This window comes from Dermacentor variabilis, chromosome 7 (assembly GCF_050947875.1).
Source record: "Dermacentor variabilis isolate Ectoservices chromosome 7, ASM5094787v1, whole genome shotgun sequence".
NCBI classification, from domain to species: Eukaryota; Metazoa; Arthropoda; class Arachnida; order Ixodida; family Ixodidae; genus Dermacentor; species Dermacentor variabilis.
Window position 1 is genome coordinate 121889965 of NC_134574.1, and position 23504 is coordinate 121913468.

Consider the following 23504-nt stretch of genomic DNA (forward strand, 5'->3'; position numbering starts at 1 on the left):
TGCTTGCTAGGGGTAGGAAGGTCTTCCAGAGCTATACGCTGCATGGTTCTGCTTGCACTGCAATAAATCTTCATGGTTTTCTATCAGAGCTTCTTTAATGGCCCATTCGCTTAGCGAAAAATGTTCATTGTGAACCAGAATCTTCTTGACGAGTAGGCCCCACTCAATTGTCCCAAAACATGCACTCTCTATAAGTCATTTGAAGCGACATCCCTGTGGAATTCAGTGACACACCTACATTATCTATGTAATCTTCAGCAAATACAATGTTTTGTAGGCCCATAAAGCGACAACCCTAAAGCGAACGAAGACTGGCTACAAGGTAAAAACATGTAGGTACAACTACGCGGACCACAAGATGACTATCTGTCGACGACGAAAATGATAGCTGCAGCATGGCATCTACTTCCACGGAAGGTGATGACTCTCATCATTGCCTTGACGGTTATTGCACGACGACAAGAAGCTCAGGAGTTTCGGGACGGGGGATGAATTTGCGGAATACGGTGCGTGGGGCGTCGAGTGGTGCTTAAAGGCTTAGTGGACTTGTGAACTTACCAACGCTCCATTTACCACGGCTACGTGCGCGGCACTACTTTGCACACACAATCCGGGTATCAAATCTGCATGTACATTTTTACTTTTATGTTCATGTAACTTTAAGCTGCAACACACACCGGGATAAGGACCGCAACTAATCAAGGCAATCACTGTTTTGTCGCTTGACTTCGTTCTTTGCTGTTCTTGACACGGCGTGCGTTGAAGTTCACATTAACGTGAAACACGAGCTAGGCTTGTCTCGAATCTTGTTAAAATTCAGTCACATTATCGTCTACCTGGTATTCGCGCACAATATATGCCCGCAGTTAGGCCTACGCTTCAGATTGCTGCCCATCTTTTATTAACTATGAAATGTTGTTGCATTTTTCTGTTTATTAAGAAGCCACAACTGCTTTCCACTCGCTAAAAATAGTCATGACTCATGTCCGTTTTTGTTCATGCAAAAACTAACAAGGTATTGAAGTCAGCGCCCTGCTTATAGGAAACAAATAGGCCTCATCGTTCCTTGAGAGAAGGCATGACATCTCATGGCTAAGCCGTGCACACATGAGTGATTTGCGCAAATACAATGGACAATGCAAATTAAAACAGTTAGGATGGGAGGAAGAACTGTGGTATATTAGGGCGTATCACAGCCTGCACTCAGTTCGGTGTTTAGGCATCTACAAGTAAGTTCTTCTGTGAGTGGCTTAGGTAAAATGATTTGTTAAACATTAAGCCACAGCCATATTAAGCCGAAGAGAAATCCATTGCAATGGCTGTTAGCATCGATGTCCTTCAGCTTAGAGTAATAATTTCTCGCAGCATAAAGCGGTGAATTCAAGGATATCAACTTTTTTCGCATCCAGTATGGTCGTATTTGGTCTGAGACGTTAGGATAATGATTATTAGTGCCGACATTTTAGAACCTGGGAGCCGACTGTAGAAATTCATAACGCGAACTATTCCTGTTGTCTGCAGGCTGCAAACAATGCTCCTCGGTGGTTTGGATCTAGGCAATAATTGCGGATGCAGTTGCTGTGTCCGGAGCTAAGCAAATATTTAATTATCATGTTCGCATTAGTACGATAAAACGTAGTACTTCAACAATTCAAATACATATTTCTCACGCATGTCTGAGAGATGTTGCGCCTTCCCCATTTTCGCTACATAAAGGAAATGGCCACCAGTAGTAACACGTGTTCAATTTTAGCGTTGCTATACTAAAAGCAAAACGAATATGCCAGGGGATGTGCTTGCAAGGAGCGCGCGGTGGGCAACATCGACACTATCCATAGTAACTGTGCTGTTGCGTTATATAACTCGTATGCAAGCGCGATGAAACGACAAAAGTTACATAGTTATTTTTCAAGAAATATTGTACTGAACAAGCGGCTCTTAGCTCCGGAATAGCAAACCTAAATTGGATTGTTTTATGCCATGTCAGTGCAGTTTATTTAACAGCGGACAATGTCGTAATGTGAAATACTGCTCCAGTAATGTATAATATTTTCTGAAAAACACTAGCATGTTCTTCTATGTGCTACCTTGCTGGTGAGAACAAAGTTGAGGGCTAAATTGCCGCAAACTGCTCATCAGTCCTCATTACATTGCGCGCAAAATCCCAAGAATCCTTAATTTAGGGCATAAATCCGAAATTCAACTCGTTAAGTATAATTAATGAGCCAGCCTTACCGCATTGCACTGAACATTTGACAAATGGCACGTGCATATTTATTGTCGTTACTCGGTTCTTTAAAATGCACAAAAACATTCAAAAAATTGCGCGAGCAATAGACATTTCGTAACGAAAGTTGTGGATGTAACTCATATTTGTTTAAATATTTGCGCTATTTCAGTCAGCCAGATATGACGCCGTGCTACATTGTCTTTGGATTTCTCCTACATGTGACCCTTATATGTACAACAACGGGTAAGTGCATTCTGATTTTAATATGAAATAAAGAAATGCAGTATATTAACCAGCATAGCCTTTAACGTTATGTCCAACTGTAGAAGTGATTTGAGGAAATCAAAAGCCCACACATTTGCTAATATTTCCTCCTTCGTTATCCATCTACTGCCATTTATACCTTTGTTGTCCTCTGCTTCGAAGATTATCGCAAGAGAGAGACAGAAATAATATTTACTAGTTCCAAAGGAACTAAGGCTCCGGTCCGCACCTCCTGGTAGGATCATGCCTCCTGGCCTAGCAGGTTCTTGACGCAGTGCGCTAGTAGCGGCAACCAGTTTTTTTTTTTCCAAACGACGAGATATTATTTTAAATCTGTTAGTGGATACCTAAGGTACTGTCAATTTTCTCAGCTTAAGTACCCTTTTAGTTATTATCAGTGCTCGGCTAATTCAGCCCGATGGTAATTACAGCACTGGTGAAATCGAATGTTTCATTTGTGTGACGCCCTACGCTGTTTAATGACTTATTCTCAGAACGTATCGAATCATATACCACATACTTTATTGCTGAATGTCCCGTCTAAAGAAAGTGCGTTTTGTTCTACAATTGAGCGAAACAATGTAATCTGAAAAAAAGACACTTGTAATATATCTTGATACGAAATGACATTAACATCTTGCAACAGCTGATATCACTGCTTCAATCAAAGTGGTACGTAAATGCTTTCTTTTTCTTGGCCTTGTCTGCGATTCGGCTTGATATAAATAGCCTAATCAGTCTCAACATTCTATGTCTTTTTCTTGTGTATTATCGAAAATTCATGGCTTTGAATCACAGCAAACTCCTAACACACTGACCTGCCCCTGCCCACACGCCTTGAAAAAGGCGTCTACTTGTCAGAATGTTGGCTCCTGTTTTCACCTTGTTCTCCCATTTTTCTCCTCCTCCCCAATTGCCATCTTCCGCATTCCGCGCGTTTTCTCTGTAGTCCTGTCTGTAGCATTTGGAAGTTTATTAATTGTGGCTGTTTTCTCACGTTTACAGGTAGAATTGTCAGAAAAGGCAACGAACTGTGGTGTAAGCATGTTTTCTTAACAAATATGTGAGCTGTTTAATTAACACTGTTTTTTGGATGAAATGGTTACAGATGAAACCGTAGTTCACCTATAGAATTTTCAGTTTTGCGATATTTAGTGTACTTTTATTCCTCCAAAACTAAACGAGAGCATTTGTTACTGGTGATTGAAAGAAGTGTTAATTATATTGTGAGGAATTCACCTGAGAGTTATAAGGTATAGTTTTCTTTATCTAAGGAGGCTCTTTGTCTGCAATAATTTTTTCATGTTGTGAAACTTGACAGATCACTTTCTGGAAGAATATTCCTTTGCACTAGAAGCACAATTGAATACGCCATGTTGGCCTACATAGAAAAGCACTCATGACAATAACGACGCGTAAAGTCCATCACAGGCATATTGAAACGTCTGTGATTCGACGGTTGCTGTAGATGTGAACATTATGTGCACAGTGTTTCAGTGATACAAGTTGCATAGCTTTTCCGAATGTTCTCGGTACCATTATCTCATGATGTATGAGAATAACTTATTCCATCGTCGCTGACAATGTTTTACATCAGGCAAATTTTTATAGTTGCCGGTTAGGGGCTTTCAAGTATTATGGACGTATTAGATTTGACTTTGTTTCATGGTTGACATTCCGCTTTAGACGTCAAACAAATACAATGGCAGGATACGTGTAATGCTTCTTACGATGCAAAAATGAAAAACTAAATTCTCCCGTTCTAAGCTACAAAGAAAACATGCTATGATTAAGAGAACTTCGGAAATACTTTTGGAAGCTGGGGTTAACGTGCAACCAAAGCACGGTACACTGGCGTTATTGCACTTCGCTGCCATCAAAATGTAGCCGCCGTTCATCGAATTTTGTTCAACATCCGGGTGTTTAAAAGGGCTATGGCATAGCTACTAGGCCGCTACACTGCGCATGCCCAAAATGTAGTCAAAATAAGCTTTTAATGGCCACAATTACCTGATAAGTACTAGCGTTAAGCCAAGTTAAAAAACCGCACATGTCATTGGGCTAGTTGAATTCTGTAGAAATTGTAGCGTGTAAATCACAGTGAAATGAAATTTTATAAAGTGAGAGCACAATCGCGGTCGTGTTTTGTTTGAATATTGAACACAGGTCAATTTTGTGCTGCCTGTTTCCATGTAACAAAAACTTCGTTTCTTCTGCTCATGAAAAAGGCCAATGTTTATTACTCTGCCAGGCGGAAAAATGTGTACTAGCTTCTGCGTCGCCTGGTGTATTCAGGCAATACAGGACATGAGCTTTCCGGTATGTCCAATGTCGCATATGAATATGTTGATACGTGCGCTTTTGATAGCTGATGCAATGTAATGAGACAGCAGGAGTGACGGTTGGGCTATAGCAAATAATACTTTCACATAAAACGCTACATATATGAAACGTGTGGTTAGTGCTTTGGGTACTTATTTAGGCCGTGCAAGCTTAGGAATGCTCATTTGAGTTTACACAGCATTTTCGTCATCCGTCTAAAAAATACAGTTTTCTCTTCAAGCGAAAATACATTTGTTCTCTGCTTATTCGCTACAATAACAGACGAGCGCTCCGCACTTCCGAAATAAAGTGTTTTCTCTTAGTTATCGCTCATACAGAGAGAGCGCCGAACGGCCTCCACTCTCATTTGGCAAACATTTATATAAATAGATAGGAAAGAGCTTCACAAGTTCAAATACAGCAAATTCAGCGGCACCATAGAACCAAAATTGAGGACAACAAGGGGAACGCAGACGGGGAATTTTCTATTAGAACATTGCCTAGCAAACAGTCAAAGACCCACGGAATGCATATAGCATAAAAGCTTTTTTCAGACAGTTTGTTTGAGTTTATTGTCTGTTTTCTTCATAGAGTTCCCACTAACACAAAACTGAGCCATTTTGTTCACCTTATTATTGTCTGTTATGGCTAGAGGATGCTCCGACATTTGCACATTTGATGCCACGACGTACATAAGAGGATTTAGTTTTGGTTTAAGTTGGCAGACAATCTTGCAGTGAGAATATTATAGCGCTTCCAGCGCCATGGCTGCTAAGTGGCACTGGTTGACGCTCCCAAGGCTAATATTGGGCAAACACAAACACATCAGATACATTTGATGGCAGAATGGTCATCACAGTAATAGTTTAGGTAAAGGACCGCACGTCTAACATGAAAGAATAGGGCACGGCTTTCCCCTGGACCGAGCAGTACTTTCTCTGATTTATCTTGTTGTCTCATTTGCCGAGCGCATTTCCCGCAATTCCTGTATATATATATATATATATATATATATATATATATATATATATATATATATATATTTGTTACACAGAACCATAAAAATACAGCCCCTTTATGGAGCATTACGCAGCTTCTGCTAACGCCATACAGACTGGACGCACGACTTCTTTTCTGGGTGCTGCCTTTCACCTATGTATCAAGGGGTTTCGAAATATGCGACACCCTGCGATTGCTGTCGCAACATGCCCACAACACTGACCAACTAGATTTGTAAGGTGGCAGAAAACTGTCCAATTTTTCTTGACCATATTTAGCAGAAATCTGGTAATGGCTGCTCACATGACATCGCTGTGTGAGCCGCTAAAAAGCTATTTTTTATTTACAGACGATCAAGATTGCAAGATGCCCAAATGTGTCGGCGGACAGAGACTGGTGTGTCCAACGAAGGATACGTGCTCTTGCTTCTGCAGTAAGGCAATCTTTCCTGTTTTCTGACTAAGATAGTCATTTGTTAGGTCTGCAATACATTTCTCATTTAATGTACAACTGGACAAGGTTAAAGGTTCCGTCCTGCGTATATGGCGGAGAGCCTGATTGTATTAGTCGTCTCTTCAACCGCATGAATGAATGAAGTATGTTTCATAGCAACACAATGTGTTGAGAAAAACTTTGCTATAGTAATCAAGAATATGAAATGAGATACGTGTTTCTTGAGCTATCGCTACGCGTATGAAATAGAACAGGAATATGTTGTATTGAAAGTAATTGTAAGGTGAAACTTTGTGTCTTTAGACGTGCGAACTATACATCAAGGTCTGAGCAACGTAAAGGAGGCATTTCATTGAGTGGTGGTAACAGGAAAAATATTTAGAAAAGCTTAATAATCGCGGTTGATAGCCTACGGGGACATCTAGACATAAATGGAACCGAATCTCGGATAGTCTGGAATAGGACCTAGTCTGAATGGTCCGCCTTAAAATATTATGAAACAGTCGACTAATATTCAGCAAACACCGACATCCGACTACCGCAGAGCTTCTTCGAACTCTATGCCCGTAGTTTTTTTATACGTTCCTGATAAATGACGTGGATGTTCGGAAGTGGAATGTGTACTAAAAGATGCACTAAACTGTGCTCTATATACAAACGAAATTGTTCGGAGACAACCTACTAGGGTTTACCGCGCGGCAAGCAGAACGCGTTGACGGAAACCATACTCTGCCAATTCTCCCGACGGCTAGATTTTAAAGTTTTAGCATACAACATACGCAAATGAAACGAGGAATAAAGCGCCATTCCTGAAGAGTCTCAAAACATAGTAAAAATTCTTCAGACCTAACTCATATATTGGAATTTACAATGGTGCGTTCCAAAGTAGGAAATCAGACTACTTGTAAAGCTTCTGCCACAACCAGGGCTAAAATGCACTACATGCTCTCCCATGATTTAAAATGTTATATAATATGAAAATTTGCTCGTAATAAGTTTTGCAAGCGCTTTCAAAACGCTGATGGATAAAAGCAATGTGCCGGTGGAAATACTGGTGGAAATATTGCCGGTGGAAATACATTCACCGACGTTAGAGACATCATTGAAAGAACGTATGCGTCGGATCATAAAATTATACAACCCCACAGAAACTCCTGCTTTTTCACTACTGCTGTTAAACGCAACGTATGCTTCAGATAAAACCAAAGCGAAAATGTTGGGTTGTTGATCTGGCAACACATCATACTAGTACGGGCGATACCTCATGTGGAAGTTTCATTTTGGCAAGTTTTCAAATGTACCAAAAAGTGTAAAACTTTACACTTTTGTCGGGATTTTATATGATGCATTGAGCTACCCGTGGAAGTGCTCTAGCGGAAATGTTTTGCAGCATGTAGAGAAACTGGGTTAAATTACGAAAACAGTTAGAAGGGATTAATAATTATTAGCATTGATAGAACGCTAAGCTTGTTGCAATGTTGCGTCTGCTAGTTGAATAATGACCGAGTAAACTAATTTTAGCTGCTGTTGGTAAGGTAACGATAATGCTTGGACGTTGTAACGTTTCCTAAGATGTGCTATTGAAACACAAGGATAAAATTCTCAAAAGTTAGTTTTCAGCATTTGGACCAGGTTAGATGAACCTACATAAGAGTGACTTTTGCCAATACCAGTGGGCATTCTCGTTTGGGCGTTTATTCACGTTTTCATTTGTAGTTGCAACTGTATTATGTAGAGAACTGCGTCCAACATTTTAAACACGTTAGTACAAAGTGGCCTTTCGAACGTTGAAGTTTAGTCGCTCTACTCTTCATTGCTCACAAGAATAGGAACACCAGATCTCCAGGTTTGATAACATATTATCCTTTTTTTCTGTGATGCATATCTATATATATATATATATATATATATATATATAGGGGTTTTCTTCAAAGTTCAGCACGCAGGACCCAACGTAAAATACGCAGGAAAGAGACGACGAACTTTTTGGGAGACTTCTTTTTCTTACTTAACGTTTTCGGCTGGTGGACTGGTGACTGTACTCTAACGAAGGCTGGTCCACCAGCCGAAAACGTTAAGTAAGAAAAAGAAGTCTCCCAAAAAGTTCGTCGTCTCTTTCCTGCGTATATATATATATATATATATATATATATATATATATATACGCAAATCATATTTAACTACGTATTCTCGTGTTCTTGTTTGAATATTTTCCATAATACCAAGAAAGTAGGTCCTCACGGTACTGCCAACGTGCATAAGCGAAGGACACTTCACCGGCTACACTATAGAATAATTCTCGAGGCTGCTCTTTGCAGACTTGTAACATGGTAAAGTAGTCTTATCACATTGCATGCAAATGCAATGAATATCCAATTTCTCGGCACAATGTTTTGAAGTAAGTTTCAAGGGCTGTTTACGAAAATATTCCTAATTCATTTGCTTTTCTTTCTAGAGGATGTCCCTTGCGTAGTGCCACGGTGCTGTTCTGGACAGAAAAGCACATGTTTAACGAAAGCTGGATGGTGCGAGTGCAAATGCAGTAAGAAATTTGTTCTGCCTCAAATTTAATGTGGTGTTGTAGACAGTACACTTCTATCGATATATTTTTCGGTGGGCAAGCTGGCAGATTTCTTTCCCTACATGCGATATATCCAGTGCTCCTAACCTCCGCAAGACAATTTTCTCCTAACAGGGATAAAATATTTTTCTAGATTTTACTAGGTTTTCTAGATTTCTCTTGTCTTTTACAAAATATGGTTGTTAATTAGGCTGTCAACATGAGTTCTGTATATTTATAATCTGAAATATTTAAAATGAACTACAACATTTAATTATTAGGTTTATTGCTAAGCTCGTTTTAAAATTCTAAAATTATGAAGTCACTCTACTGCGCCTTAAATGATTTGACAGTACAAGTTATGGAAACAAGACAGTCACCTGTTAAAGCCATATTTTAAGTAAAATACATCAGCACGTGCACGATTTGAGGTTGCAGAAAACGCTTTGCAAGAAGAGCAAAATTCGAAGATTACACGTAGCGTTATCTAAACGTTAAGAAAGTCGGGCGTCTCAGCTTTCCTATAGAGTTCAGAAAAGTCAAAGTGGTATGCCCCTTCACCACACCAATATTAAATACCTGGCCACTTTTTGGGGTATGCTGGCTGACTGAGAAAGCACCATCTCATTTACACACTCGCACAGCTTTTGCAGCAAAGCACAAATTACACGACAAATTTTTCTCTTTCCTCAAAAGCGAAACTCGCTCAAACGCACGAAAAACATAAACACTGCAACGCTTCCCAAAGTTCTGCCTATGAGGGGCTCCCACTAAATTTCAATATGAGTCTGAATAGCCTGCTGTTTTGCGCCACGTTCAATGGATTCCAATGCCAGAGTGAGTCCACACAGTACAATGAACTTGCGAGCAGCACCGACAACAACCCATTACCCCTGAAAAACATCTTCGCAGCATGAAAGTAACTCGCACAGCGTTTAGGGAAGTTATCACCCGTTACACAGTTAGGGTGCTCATGACTTTATCTTAACGTTCATTTTAACAGAAAACATTTTCTGCGCACTCAAGGGTTTACAACAAAGATGCAATCACACCAGGAGTGTTTCCACCCCCTTGCCCCCATACAGTCTTTTGTTTCAATTGCAGCTCCCTAATATTTGTTAGAGTCCAGGTTATAAACCCGGCATGGCACAGCAGCACAGCTGCTATAGGTGTCAGTAGATGAGGAAGTGCTCATGATCATTCCTTGTACTGAATTCCTTTTGAAAAATAGACAACATATACTCACAGTCATAACCAGTCAGTATGTTGCCTCATAATATTACGTGCGAGCTTCCCACGTTCCAAGTCATACTATTATTCTATAATATAGTGATAATCTACGAGCAAACAATAAGACACCATCAGCTATCTAGATAGCTTGAAAATTTACGACCTATATAGCAAGCAGGTGTACACATCGAAGAGAAACTAGTGCTAAAGGCAATATGGTTCTTTAAAAATCTTAAACGACAGATTATTTGCGGACTTGTGGCCTTGCTTTCCAACGCATAGAAATAAGCATAAGTACAGCAAGACAGGAAGAACCTCTTGTTGTATACATATCTATTGCATATATTTTAAGAAACGTCTCTGTAAATATGTGTTTAAACATGATGCAATACTATGTAATGCTGGCCAGAAATGAAGAATAGGTCTCATACCCATTAGCCACAATAGATGAAGAAAGATGGAGAAGGCGCTGGGGAATGTTGAGAAGTAGCTTTACTCACTAGGGCAATCCCGATTCATTTTAACTTTTGTTATTGCGGAAGGAGTGGTTGTCTTGGTGATGACGCCATCAAGACACCAACACAAAAAATGTGTTAAGTGTAAATGGCTGATGTATTGCGAATAGTTACAATTAAATTTTGGATACGAATATTTTGAGACCAAATAGATCACGAATTAAAGAGCGCCAGAAGTGCATCGAATTGAATACGTAATACATTTCAAATAAAAAATGGTTCTATTTTTTATTTTCACAGTACACCGTTCATATTCTCAGCTTCGCTATATTAGAGTGCTTCTGTGATAATGATGCAAGCTATGAAGCGCTTTTTCGCAAGTTGTATGTTCGAAGAAAATAACCACTTTGTTTGCACACCTACCTTTCTTTCGAGATTGCTACGATTGCAACTTGGAAGGAAATATTTCTCACCCCGTGTAATAAAAACGTTCTCTACGGTATAACTTCTGGCCTTTTGCCTATGATAGGGCAGTCGGGATGAAGTTAATTGCGCAATTGTTTTGATTTTATTTTAGACTTGGGGACTAGAGCACACTATCAAAAAATGTATATGCAGAGTAATTGCAAACTATTGCAATTTACGAATAGCTACAATTTCGATTAGAAGAACATTGAATATCGCACCAATTCATTTTTTACTCAGAATTTTCTAACATTTGTACGGCCCTGTTTAATATATTGTGTGGGATTTCGTCTGCCAAATTCGAGGAAATAGGTAAACATGCCGTGTCAAGAGTGCAACCAAATACAATTCGGCGTCCACGAGATCCACTAAAAAGGTTCCCTCCACGTCTTCGGACTAATAAGAACGCGAGTCATCAGAAGTCTCGTAGAACACGCCTGACCCCAAACAACTGTGATGATTCCGAAAAAAAGAGAGCACCCAAACTTGATGCGAGCCGAGAAAGCATGCTGTTAGCGGGTACACGTGGGGTACTGCGTGCACGTGTTACTTAGCGCATACTCCGAAGATAGCGCTAGCAGGAAACTTACACTTACTCTTGCTTCTTTTCATTTTTCTTTTTTTTTTATTGCAGTGCTGGGCAAGCAGCATGAAGAACGCGGCATTTCGGCAGCAGTATATTTCGGGTCGCTATATACGCTCAATACTTCCTTACCAATGTTTCATTGAGCAATGATAGGGAATGTCCGACTTGGTGTGTTATATTATTTACTGACTCAAAGGCAGCATCAGCTCAATTTTATCTGATTCAGACACGATGCCTTATTTACGAGAACGTGCTCAACACTGACAGACTTCATTCATTTCGATTACTTTTGCAGTTCCTGATAAACAACATTGCTCAGATCCTTGGGGCTCATATTGCCCAGTATATAACGGCTTCAAGTTGGCTGTTTGTGTTGGCAACCGACCCTGCAAATGCAACTGCGGTGAGTCCTTATTCCTCAATTTATAGTGGAAGCTTTGGTGGAATGTTTTCAGAAATCATCCTGCAGAGTTTAATTTGCTGACATTTCCGACATTTTGTCTACCACACCATTCTGGTAAATTATTGCTGTTCAGCGTTGCTCAGTATTGTCCTGACGCACTTGTTTTACATTATATATATATCGAAGGTGTTGCACCGAAGATACGCGGGGATAATTATATAGACTGGCGTCAAGGCTTTTCTCATCGTCTCTAAAAGTTGGCTACGGATATCTTGATCAGCCAAATAAGAGTAAGTTTAGTTGAATCGAGAAGAAGAAGAAGTGTATCTGTTCGGTCGCTGTTTTTATGTGGTGCTCTGAGTTTTCTGGTTTTTTGGATAGTTACGGTTACCTTTGACGACGATTGATTAACAAGACATCGGGTGAAGATTCAACGTGCCAGGCGCCTTACAGGTACGACATTTCTTTTTTGAAGACCTCAATATTACCCTGCCGCTACGGTGGTCGGAAGACGAGAACATCGTCACGAGCCTTATGCTCGTCCAAACGTAACAAGCCATATGAATGACGCTACGGGCCGTAATGAAAAGCCTGGAGCCTTGCAAGCGTCACAAAGCTTCATAAAGCCGGCACGTTTAGTTCTCCCCAACTCAGCATCAACTTCAGCGAATTCAGGAATGATGGCTGATGGTGAAGACGAGACCAAGAAACCTCGCCTAGAAGACGGCAAGTACGATGATAGAACATCGACTTATGAGCTAAGTGATGAAGAAGAGATGGGTGAAGATGCACCATTTACTGTGGTCACGTATAAGAAAAAGCGAGCCGAAGGCATTCCGGTTGTCTTTCGCCCCACAAGTGAAGGTACTACTTTTTGCAAGTAAATCCAAACCGAGTGTCTGCCGAAATAGTTTCTGCTGCCAAAGAAAAAGTACAGTCTTTCAGGACGACCGGAGATGGAAGTTTCAGTGTCAGCGTTGCTTCCTTAGCATCGGCGAAACGCCTTTTGATGCTCTCAAGTGTAGGCGGCCTGGAAGTCAAGCCATTCATCCCAGAGTCGTACACTCGAAACATTGGGAAAGTAAAACATGTGCCTCTGCAATACACAGACGATCAACTCCTAGACTTCTTGAAACACGCAGGAGTTATATCGGCACGCAGAAAGATAAGGTATTCCCGCCAAGAAGATGGAGCAGTGAAGTCATATCCACTTCACACGGTACTCCTGACTTTCAGAGACGACCGCCCTATTCCTGGAAGAACTTACTTGGGTTACACCAGTCACCCTGTCGAGGAATACCTAGGACCCGCACTTCGCTGCTATAATTGCCAGAGAATTGGGCACATGGCGAAAACCTGCCGTAGCACACGTCGATGCAAAATTTCCTCAGAAGACCATGACCACAAGGAGTGCAAGTCACTTCTTCAACCTAAATGTGCAAACTGTGCGGGGAACCACGCCGTCTCCTTCTCAGGCTGCCCACAGAAAAAAGCAGCGGCACAATGCGTCGACATGAACTAATTCATGGAAGACAACCGCGACGCAATGAACCTGCACCAAACCTTGAGATCGTTCATCCAGTGCCAGATCACCCACCTCAGCGGGCACCGGAACCACCACAGCCAAGAGCACCAACAAGATATTCCTCCTCTAGAGAACAACCAACAGTTCAATCAAGAGACCAATCAAGAGGATCAGAGTCAAGCGCCCAGTCTTATGCATCAGTGCTACGGAAACCCAGAGGACAACAGGCAGAAAGTAATACACAAGAAAGCTCCTGTACTCGCACACATTTCTCTCAGCGACCTTACGCATCTACAGCAGAAGTAACACCAGCTAATAGCGAACATACCACAGCATCGGTGACACAACTGATCTTGCCAATGCTTTTCGCAGCTCTTAAGGCAATCCTATCTGCTTTGCCAGAAGCAAACAACCTACCAGAAGTAAAAGCCTTGTTGCCACTAGAAGCACTGTTGTGTCAACAATCCGGGCCGAAACTCCGAAAATCCGAAAATCCGGGCAGGCACTACATGAATAACCGCTACAAAAATGTCTCCATATTTCAGTGGAATGCCAACAGTCTACGAAGAAAGTGCGCTGACTATCGTAAACTGCTTGTACAATACAACTTCCCAATACTTTGCATTCAAGAGGCGGGATTCACTGACGACTTTCGCCTCTCGAATTATGTGATATATAAGACTTCTCGTCAAGGTGCTGTTAGCAGAGTGCTCCTGTGCGTCAGAAAGGACCTACCATCTTATCAAATTCAGTCCGGTGATTGAGACTTCCCGGAATGCATCGCATGTAAAGTATCCTTTGGCATGCTCTGTATAACAGTGATTAATCTATATGTACAACCTTCAAACCGGATTTCAGTAGAAGCGCTAGTGGATATCTTCAATATAGCTCATTCTAATGTATTTATATGTGGCGACTTCAACGCACACAACATCATCTGGGGCAGTGATCATTGTGATGCACGGGGTAATGTTATTGAGTGCGCCATAGATAAATGCAACTTGACTGTTTTAAACGATGGGTCGCCAAAATTCCTTCGGGGATATAATTACTCAAGCTGCATAGATGTTACCCTGTGTTCACATGATCTAGTGAATGGTATGGGATAGACAACAGATATGGAAACGCGCGGAAGTGATCATTTTCCCATCCTTGTTAACCACCCTAGCATGCACTATGATATCAGGCGTTACAGCAGACTAACCAACTGGCAAGCTTTTCGGTACCGCCTAACGGATCAAATTAACCAACATGCAACAGTGGAAAAATTTACAGAATTTTTGCAGGATAATATGAACATATACACAAAGAAGGTCCCAATACCAAAAGATTATGCTGCAGTTGACGGAGAATATGAACACCTAAGAGCCATCCGACGCCGATCCGAAAGAGCTTACCGACAGAGCGGAAGTTTAGAAGCATACAGAAACGCTCAGAAAATACACATTGTAATGCGGAGACGAATGGCAAGCTTAGGCAAACGGCGCTGGCGCGAATTTTGTGAGCTTATTTCCAGATCTGCTTTTTCGTCACAATGTGCGGAATTTGATATTTCAGTAGAGTTGGCTAAGCGAAAAATTACTGCTTGCTACTGGGCCCAACATCCTCAATTAGATCACACTTTCACATTAAGCGAGCTCCAATGTGCAATTGCATCATGTCGCCAAAAGTCCGCTTTTGGGCCGGACGGCATTCCGTACAATATGCTAAGAAACCTCGGACCGACAGGTACAAATGCGCTCTTAGACATTTATAATAACTTATGGATAGAGGAAACTGTACCTGACTCTTGGAAAGTAGCTCGAATCATACTAATTTTAAAATCTGGTAAGACGCCCTTGTGCCTTCAATTCTTCCGCGCCGTTAGTTTGACAAGTTGTTTATGCAAAGTAATGGAGAAAATGATTGACGCGCGACTTCAATGGTGGTGTAATGAAACGAAGGTGTTGTCCAACTACTTAGTAGGTTTTAGAAAACATATATGCACAATGGATGCAATATTAGATATAGTAACCTGTGTGGAGCACGAGCGTGCACGTGGAAACATGACTATAGCAGTATTCCTAGACATCGAGAGGGCATTTGACACCGTTAGTCACGTTCATGTTCTGCTAAGCATGTTGGAACTTGGTCTGTCTGGCAGGTCTTTGCGATGGATTTCTGAATTTTTATCAGGTCGCAAAATATTTGTTCAGACGGGTGAAGGAAAGAGAGCTGAACATATTGTCAAACAGGGAGTGCCACAGGGAAGCGTACTCAGCCCCTTCCTTTTTAACTGCGTCATGGCTGATTTAACGCGAAGACTGCCATCACAGTTAAAGTTTTCTCTGTATGCAGATGATGTGTGTATTTGGACATCTGGATCTAATGCTCAACTACTCCAGATGTCATTGCAAGACGGCATAAATATCATCAACCCATTTTTGAGAGAAAGAGGAATGGTACTATCACACGCAAAGACTGCTGTATTTCCCTTCACTCGGAGGCAGTTAAAAAATTTCACTCTTAATCTGGAAGGACACCCTCTAATGATTGTCACACAGCATCGATTTCTTGGCATAATACTTGATAAGCAGCTATCCTGGGCACCCCACTTAAAAAAACTCGAAAACGAGGTCAATGCCACATGACTGTACTTTGCAGACTTGCAGGCCCATCATGGGGCGGATCAGTATCGTCCATGCTGACTGTTTACAATGCATTAATACGACAAAAAATTGCATATTCCGCGCCCACCTTACACGGACTGTCCCACACGTCAGAAGAGAGACTTCAAAGACTTTTAGCTAGAGGACTACGCCTATGTCTAGGAGTTCCACGAGCAACTTCGAGTTCTCTTGTAATAGCTGAGGCTCGCCAATCACCATTTCCAGTTATGCGAACTACAGAAACATGCCGGCATTATTTCCGTCTTCAAACCCAGCATAAAAACCACCCATTGGCTCTAGACATAATGAAACGAGATAGAAGTTATATTCATATAGAAATTCAAAAAAATCTTCACATATTGCCAGGAAATGAATTTTGGAACTCAGACATCGGATATCCTCCATGGCTGCTTACAGTTCCAAAAATCGAATTGTCAGTAGAAGGAATATTCAGCAAAAGAGACATGTTCATTCAAGCTGCTGAACAACTAGCAGTATACCAGATATATATGCGGTATTCAGGATACACACACGTCTATACAGACGGCTCCAGTACAGCAACCTCTTCAACTTCATCATTCATTATACCGCACCTCAACAAACAAGAATCATTTAAGTTATCTCGTGCGACTTCGTCCACAACGGCTGAACTGTTCGCAATCCTATGTGCGGTAAAATTTATATTGTCAGTAACAGAAGCGCAAAAATGGGTAATTTTCAGCGATTCACAGGCGGCTCTAACATCACTCTGCAGCACAAAGGGGAAAACATTCCGCGACAGTATAATATATGAAACACTTAAAAACCTCACAAAGGCAAGCGAAGCGAAACATGCAATAGCATTCCAGTGGATACCAGGGCATTGCAACATTCCTGGCAACACAGCAGCCGATGAAGCAGCACGACAAGCGCACCTGAAAGATGATACGGCTCCGCTCCCAATATCAAAAAATGAATTACGCTGCATTATAAGGACAACGTCTTTCAACATGTCTAGAAACACTTTGTTCGACCAGAATTCTAAGAGCTCTGACTTATATCATATTGATCCATTTATTGAATTCAAATTTTCATTGTCATTAGATAGAACTATGGAAACGCTTATTCATCGATTAAGGCTAGACACTGCCTACACAAAGCATTTCTTACAAAGAATTGGCCGAGCGGAAACCCCGAATGTGATTGTGGATTTGTAGATGAAGATATATATCACCTCCTTCTAGATTGCCCACATCACGACACACCAAGATGCCGACTTAAATCAGCGCTAAGTAAATTAGACCGCAGACCTTTCAGTTTAAGGAAACTTTTGGGCCCTTGGCCAACAACGCCCTTACAGAAGAGCGCTTTAAAAGCACTAAGGACTTTTTTTGAAGACAGCGGCATCGTTGGAAGTTATTAGTGCTTTCATTGTTCTGTTCATTTGAATGTCACTCTATAAGATATATATATATATATATATATATATATATATATATATATATATATATATATCGCAAAAATATAGCTCACTGAGGTTCACCGCAGATATATATTTCAGAAATTACCGGTGTAAGTCAACGCTGGCCAGTTCACTTTGGTAGCTTTACCCACCGCGAGAGGTGCAATAATACAAAAGGCACCTACGAAGACGAAGGAACACAAAAGTAAATGGAGCTCGTTACTTATTGCAGAGCACAGCTTCAGATATGCATGCAAAATTTCATCGCAATTTCGTCCGCCAATGCTCATATAGCGGTGCGTAAGCCTATGTGCAAATCTGGCAACTTCCTCCCTGCTTTCCACAACCTGTCACGAGGTACATTACGTCAGTTCTTTGGTGCAACGTGATAGCCCGAAATCTGTGGATAAAAAAAATTGTTCGCTTTTCGCTTTGTGCGTGTCGTGAAGTATGCGACGTATATATATATACATATATATATATATATATATATATATATATATATATATATATTCGTAACGCGGCATTTACCATATGCCTTCCATTTTTCTCTTTTTCAGCTGGCTATTACAACCAGCATGAGAAGCGGGACTACAAATACTTGTAACGACTTCACCTTGCTAACGTCACTGTTCCTTGACGACCATCCGTTGCAGCAGGTTTCGGAATTTCTAGAGCAATAAATTACTTATAAAAATGCTTAGTAATAACCAGTGATGACTAATAATGACTGAAATGACAGGTTCTGACTACTGATGACTATGATATGACCAGCATGTCTAACGACGACTTGTAATGACCACAATTGATTTCAAATGACTAAAAATGCTCAGTAGTGAGCAATAATGACAAAAATGACTGAAACAACTAGTAATGACTACTGTTGCCTATTTTATGACCGACATGTCTAATGACCACTTGTAATGACCACACTTGATAACAAATGTCCAAAATGGTTACCAGTGAGCAGTAATGACAAATAATCACTCAAATTTCTGGTAATGACTAGACTGGCGAATGACCAATATGTATAACGACAACTTGTAACGACTACAATTCATTAGAAACGACTAAAATACTGAGTATAGACCTAAATGACTTGTAATGAATACTACTGACGGTATTATGACCAACATGTCGAACAACGGCTTGTAAGGACCACAGTTGATTACAAATGACTAAAAATGCTTAGTAGTTAGCACTAATGACTAAAAGAATGAAGAAAAGGAGAAGAGGTAAATATAAAGAGGCGAATGATAAGAGGACCATGAGTAGGCTTTCGCCGTTCACCCCTTAATAGAAATACTAAGAGACCGTGTAAATTTTTACAGTACCTGTAACGGCAGGTGAACATACTTTGTCACTATTAATGTAAGTTTCAAAATAATTAATACATGTTTCGTATTTCATCTCGTCTGTGACATATACTGTGTGTTATTTTTATGGAAGTTGAGATGCAGCCACCATTTTACGCATCCGAATGAAAAAAATTTAAACACCCACCTATTTTAAATACGTACATTGCTATTCAATGATGTATATCTCAAACGAGGTGCTACTTTGCAGGCGAAATAAAATTAGGGTACCAATATAAGCTCACCTTTTCCAAGTTCGATATATAAAGAATGCCCCCGAAGTTTCGATAAAAGGTAATATTAGCTTGATTTGGTTAAACTTGTTTGTTTTGGTTAAACCCCCACAACAATCTAAATAATTCACTCGCCATCCCGGCACCGCAAAAGTTGTTGCCGAGATAATTATTACTACAGCAGGAAGGAGCACTAAAGAAAAATGAAATTTATTAAATGCTGGAACTTTACGTGCCAAAATGACAATCTGATCTGGAGGCACGCCATAGTGGTGAACTCTGGATTAATTTTGACCTCCTCAAGCTGCATGGTACCTGTCCCGACGTGAGAGGGGCCCGCATCTGTCCCAGATTGGTCCCTCAAAACCTAAATAAATTTCTGCATACCATATCATATGGGCAGTTTTGCATTTTAACTCCATGAAAATGTGGTTGTTTGATCCTGCGACCTTGTGCTTAGGAGCGCTGCGCCTACAATTCAGGAGATTCACTCGTACCATGACAAGAGGTTGAGCAAACTAAAAGGCGCAACAGGAAAGATTGGTGGCCCTGCTGCCTTGAAGTCGCCACACCAGCTTGTTGTCACATCATGGATTCGAATAGTTTCTGCTCAGATGTAGCAATTTTTTTTACAAATTAAGGTGTTTTTCATTGTATTCCCATGAAAGCCAAAAACCAAAATTAATAACCATGAGGAACTTTTACTGAAACAAATCGACTCAAGTTTGTGAAAAGACTTGAAATCCACGATGGGACAATGAGATGTCAGCATGACGATTTTCGGGCGACACCAATAAAACTGAACTTTGAGCTTTATTTTCTCTAACAACTATTGAAATACCAAAGAATTAACATAAGAAGATATTGAAAGCGAGGCATTTTTATTTTATATTGATTGAGGGTGTCATTAGTGTCCCTTTAACACAAAACAAGGAGTGCACTTGGCAGCCATAATAGGATAACATGCATCACTTGTTCTTATTCCGGTAGAATCGTCAGTATAGCATAGGACATGCACTGGCTTCTCTAGAGGGGAACCCAAGCCACCTTCCCTCAACCACTCCATTTCCAATTGTTTTATGAGCGGTAATGCAATTTCTGCATCTCAAAGAGACACAATGCCAAGAATATTCATGGCTACAGCACGTAATGACCGGCACTGCCCACCGTCCAGGTAGGCATCAAATTTTTTTCGAATTTGGCCGTTGAAATGCAGAAAGCCCCAGTTACTGCTCGTTCTTCAACCAACTTGCTCAATCGGTACTGCTGTTTTCGTTTGATACCCCTAGCAGGGTACTGCTTTATGACATAAGTCATATTACCTTTGTTCTAGTAAAACTTGAAAGACGTGTACTCATGCAGACCACTAATGTACACATTAAGTTTCTGAACGCCCCTCTTCTATCAGGAATACACACTGAAAAAGGCACATTCTACGTATATGTTCACAAGTGACACTGCAATTCAATCCCAGTCCCAGTGCAGTTGCAAAGTCCTTTAGCTGAGTGTTTAAAGGCATCATGTCTGCTACTGAAGGCACTGTGCACCTATTGATCACTGGAGGAAATTGTTACAGTTGCATCGGCAATGTTTCTTTTTCTGCTCCCTGCAATGCATTTTCACGGCATCACTGCATTTGGTCTTGGTGACGCTACAGAATCAATGGCCAAATAATTCACCATTCATGTTCCAGCTGGAGTGTCTCCGAGCTGATTTTGATTCTGTAAAAAGATGTCAGTATAAAACGCGAAGCCACAATGCACCAAAAGCAACAATGAAAAGAACGACATGGACCATTAGACTGACATAAATGGACAGATATAAATAACTGATTGAAAACAGTAAAGTGTGGCTTCTCTTGACAATGGCAGTGTGAGATGGTCAATAGGCCAAAAAGCGTGTTCGTGCGTGAGTCAGCCTTCGATTACTTTACATAAGGAAGAGATTAAGTGCCACAACAGTAATCTCTCCCGTGGACCGGCACATGTACCCGACTGACAAGTGGTCATACCATTCCTGATCTTGCGCAGATGAGTTTTGTGTCTTCTTTCTTTTTTCGCCTCATTGCTCCCTTCAGTTGATAGTCGGTATTCATGCTGTCCAATTCTCTACTCTTATGTCCTGTCTTCACGCCTCTATTTTACTTAATGAATCCATACCAAGTAAATCAGCTTTTTGTCGTTGTGAGCTGGTCAGATAATTTACTTTTCATTCTTCTCCTTAGTTTAAAAAATATTTCTGCTCATCTACATAAATGTTATGGCCACATCTTAAAGGCAGCTCCTTCACATAAAATTACGTGTTGCATTATCTTGCTCCCCGTCTACGTAATGCTACTGAAGTTGTGCTTACTCGCAAAGAAAGTATTTCACAGAACGGCTCCACTGAAAAAGCATTATTTCGAGCTTGTGGAAAAGCGTAATTCAGTTCACAACGATGCGCTCCCCTTTCAATCTGGTCTCTTTATAGTGCTAGATTTCAAAGCAAAAATAGCTTTTGGCATAACTAGCTACTTCTATGGTCACACGAAGCTTTGCTTTTTATTGACGTTTATGTTGCCGGTAACGTATACATGCCGCCTGGAAACACAGTGGCACGACACGGCAGATGTGCCCAGGAATCCCGTTACTTTACTGTTCTTAAACCTTCGCTAAATCAATCAGTTACTGAAGTGCGAAGAGCAGAAATATCGAACTATTACATTATTTTGAACGTTCTAGCCTAGTAAAGTAGGACCTAGAGTGCCCTGGAATCTGCCTTTTCCGTGAATGCAAAAAGCACGTACACGAAGCCGTTTCCGCGAAGCACTCGATGGCGTCGAACGGAGAAGAAGAAAAAAGAAAGCTGTATGTGCGCGAACTGGTGGAAACCCCAACACACGCGGTTGGCAAGCGCGTAACTCGATGATATCACAGCATTCGGTGGCACCACCAATATTTTATCTCACCCATCACATAGAATCGCATGTACACCCTTCAAATTCTTTATTATTAGCGCACCACAGCCTGGCATGTGTTTTCTGAGCATTACGAACTTCAGCCGCACGATGTGTCAGCGGCCTTGCAGCAACGCGAGGACACTCGATCCTGAAGCAAACAGCGAAGCAGAATATATTTTGCCGGTTCCACCGCCCCTCGGTGCTACAAGCACGCTCACGTGCCATGTACTAGAATGCATGTCACCAGTGAAATATCTTCGATAACAGTACAGTTCGGATGGTCTAACGACGCATTGTTTTAAGCTCATTAATAAGGCTAACTCAATCAGTGCTCGAACACCGTACGAGAAATCGTGGCGTACAGCATGCCCTGTTTTTGCTGGCACCACATAGCTTCTTTACGTCCCGACAAGCGGAGTGTCAAGTTAAACCACGTTAAAACTCCATGTTCGATACCACAAATCTAATGCAGTATAACCAATTCGCGGAAAGCAAGGATAGTACTAAGAATGAAAGCTAGAAAAGAGGAAGGCGGCAGGCACGCACAGGCGCTGTACGTATGTTCACGCTTTTGTTCACGGCGTGGCAATGGACTAAAACGGGAATTCGAAACACTCGCTCACCTTTGATGTCGCTGAGTCTGAGGCGATCATGGCAACCTTCGAGGGAACAAGCCCGTGAAAAGTGAGCAACACGCAGGAATATTCCAAAGAAGTCACAGCGAAGCGCACAAAGAACGCAGAAAACGCAGGAAGCTCTCAAGCAAGCGGCATGCAAACCCGCCTGCGGCAAGTTGTTTCTTCCTCCACTTTAATTTACGTTATCTTAATTTCATTTATTAGGCACAAGTAATTTCCCCTATGTTGTCCTTGTTGTCAGTGTTCGTTGGCTTCTTATGATATGACTAATAAAAATCGGGCCCCTCGGTTAACCCCCTTTCTTCTCGTTTATCACAAGTGTTGTTATATGCGCTATAGGCATGCTCTGTAGACTATATCGCGCAGATCTGTGGGTATTTAAGCAGGTGGTTCTTCGAAAATACAACCAGTTGTTAGAATGTGCTCGTCCCTGTATTGCTCCTTTTCTTCGGCAGGGTCTTTGAACTAAGTTTACATAGTGTTTATTGTTATGCTGACATGTACTCTAAGACGACGCGACCGAATGCATGTTGCTCAATTGTGTATGCAGTCTGTCGTGCTATTTTCGTATTTTGCTTAAAAACATAATTAGTTAAGATTAATTAACCAACGTCGGAAGCAACGAATCCAATTAAAATCCAATTAGAAAGTTGCAGAGTGGTTTGCAAAACGTCCGAATAAACAGATTGTCTTTTTGTTTATTAACTTACGGCGGATGCCCGTGAAATGTACAAGAACGCCGCGAGACTTGCCCGCTTG

The 23504-nt window shown here is 41.1% G+C and overlaps 1 protein-coding gene across 1 annotated transcript; it reads left to right on the forward strand.

Annotated features, from left to right (window-relative positions):
- Positions 1-1221: 1221 nt before the first annotated feature.
- On the forward strand, positions 1222-18291 carry LOC142587850 (uncharacterized). The gene is made up of 7 exons (XM_075699152.1): positions 1222-1254; positions 2400-2473; positions 3500-3532; positions 6165-6248; positions 8724-8810; positions 11860-11967; positions 18142-18291. The coding sequence occupies exons 2-7, from the start codon at positions 2410-2412 to the stop codon at positions 18186-18188; spliced, it is 423 nt and encodes a 140-aa protein (XP_075555267.1). The 5' UTR covers positions 1222-1254; positions 2400-2409; the 3' UTR covers positions 18189-18291.
- The last annotated feature ends 5213 nt before the right edge of the window (positions 18292-23504 follow it).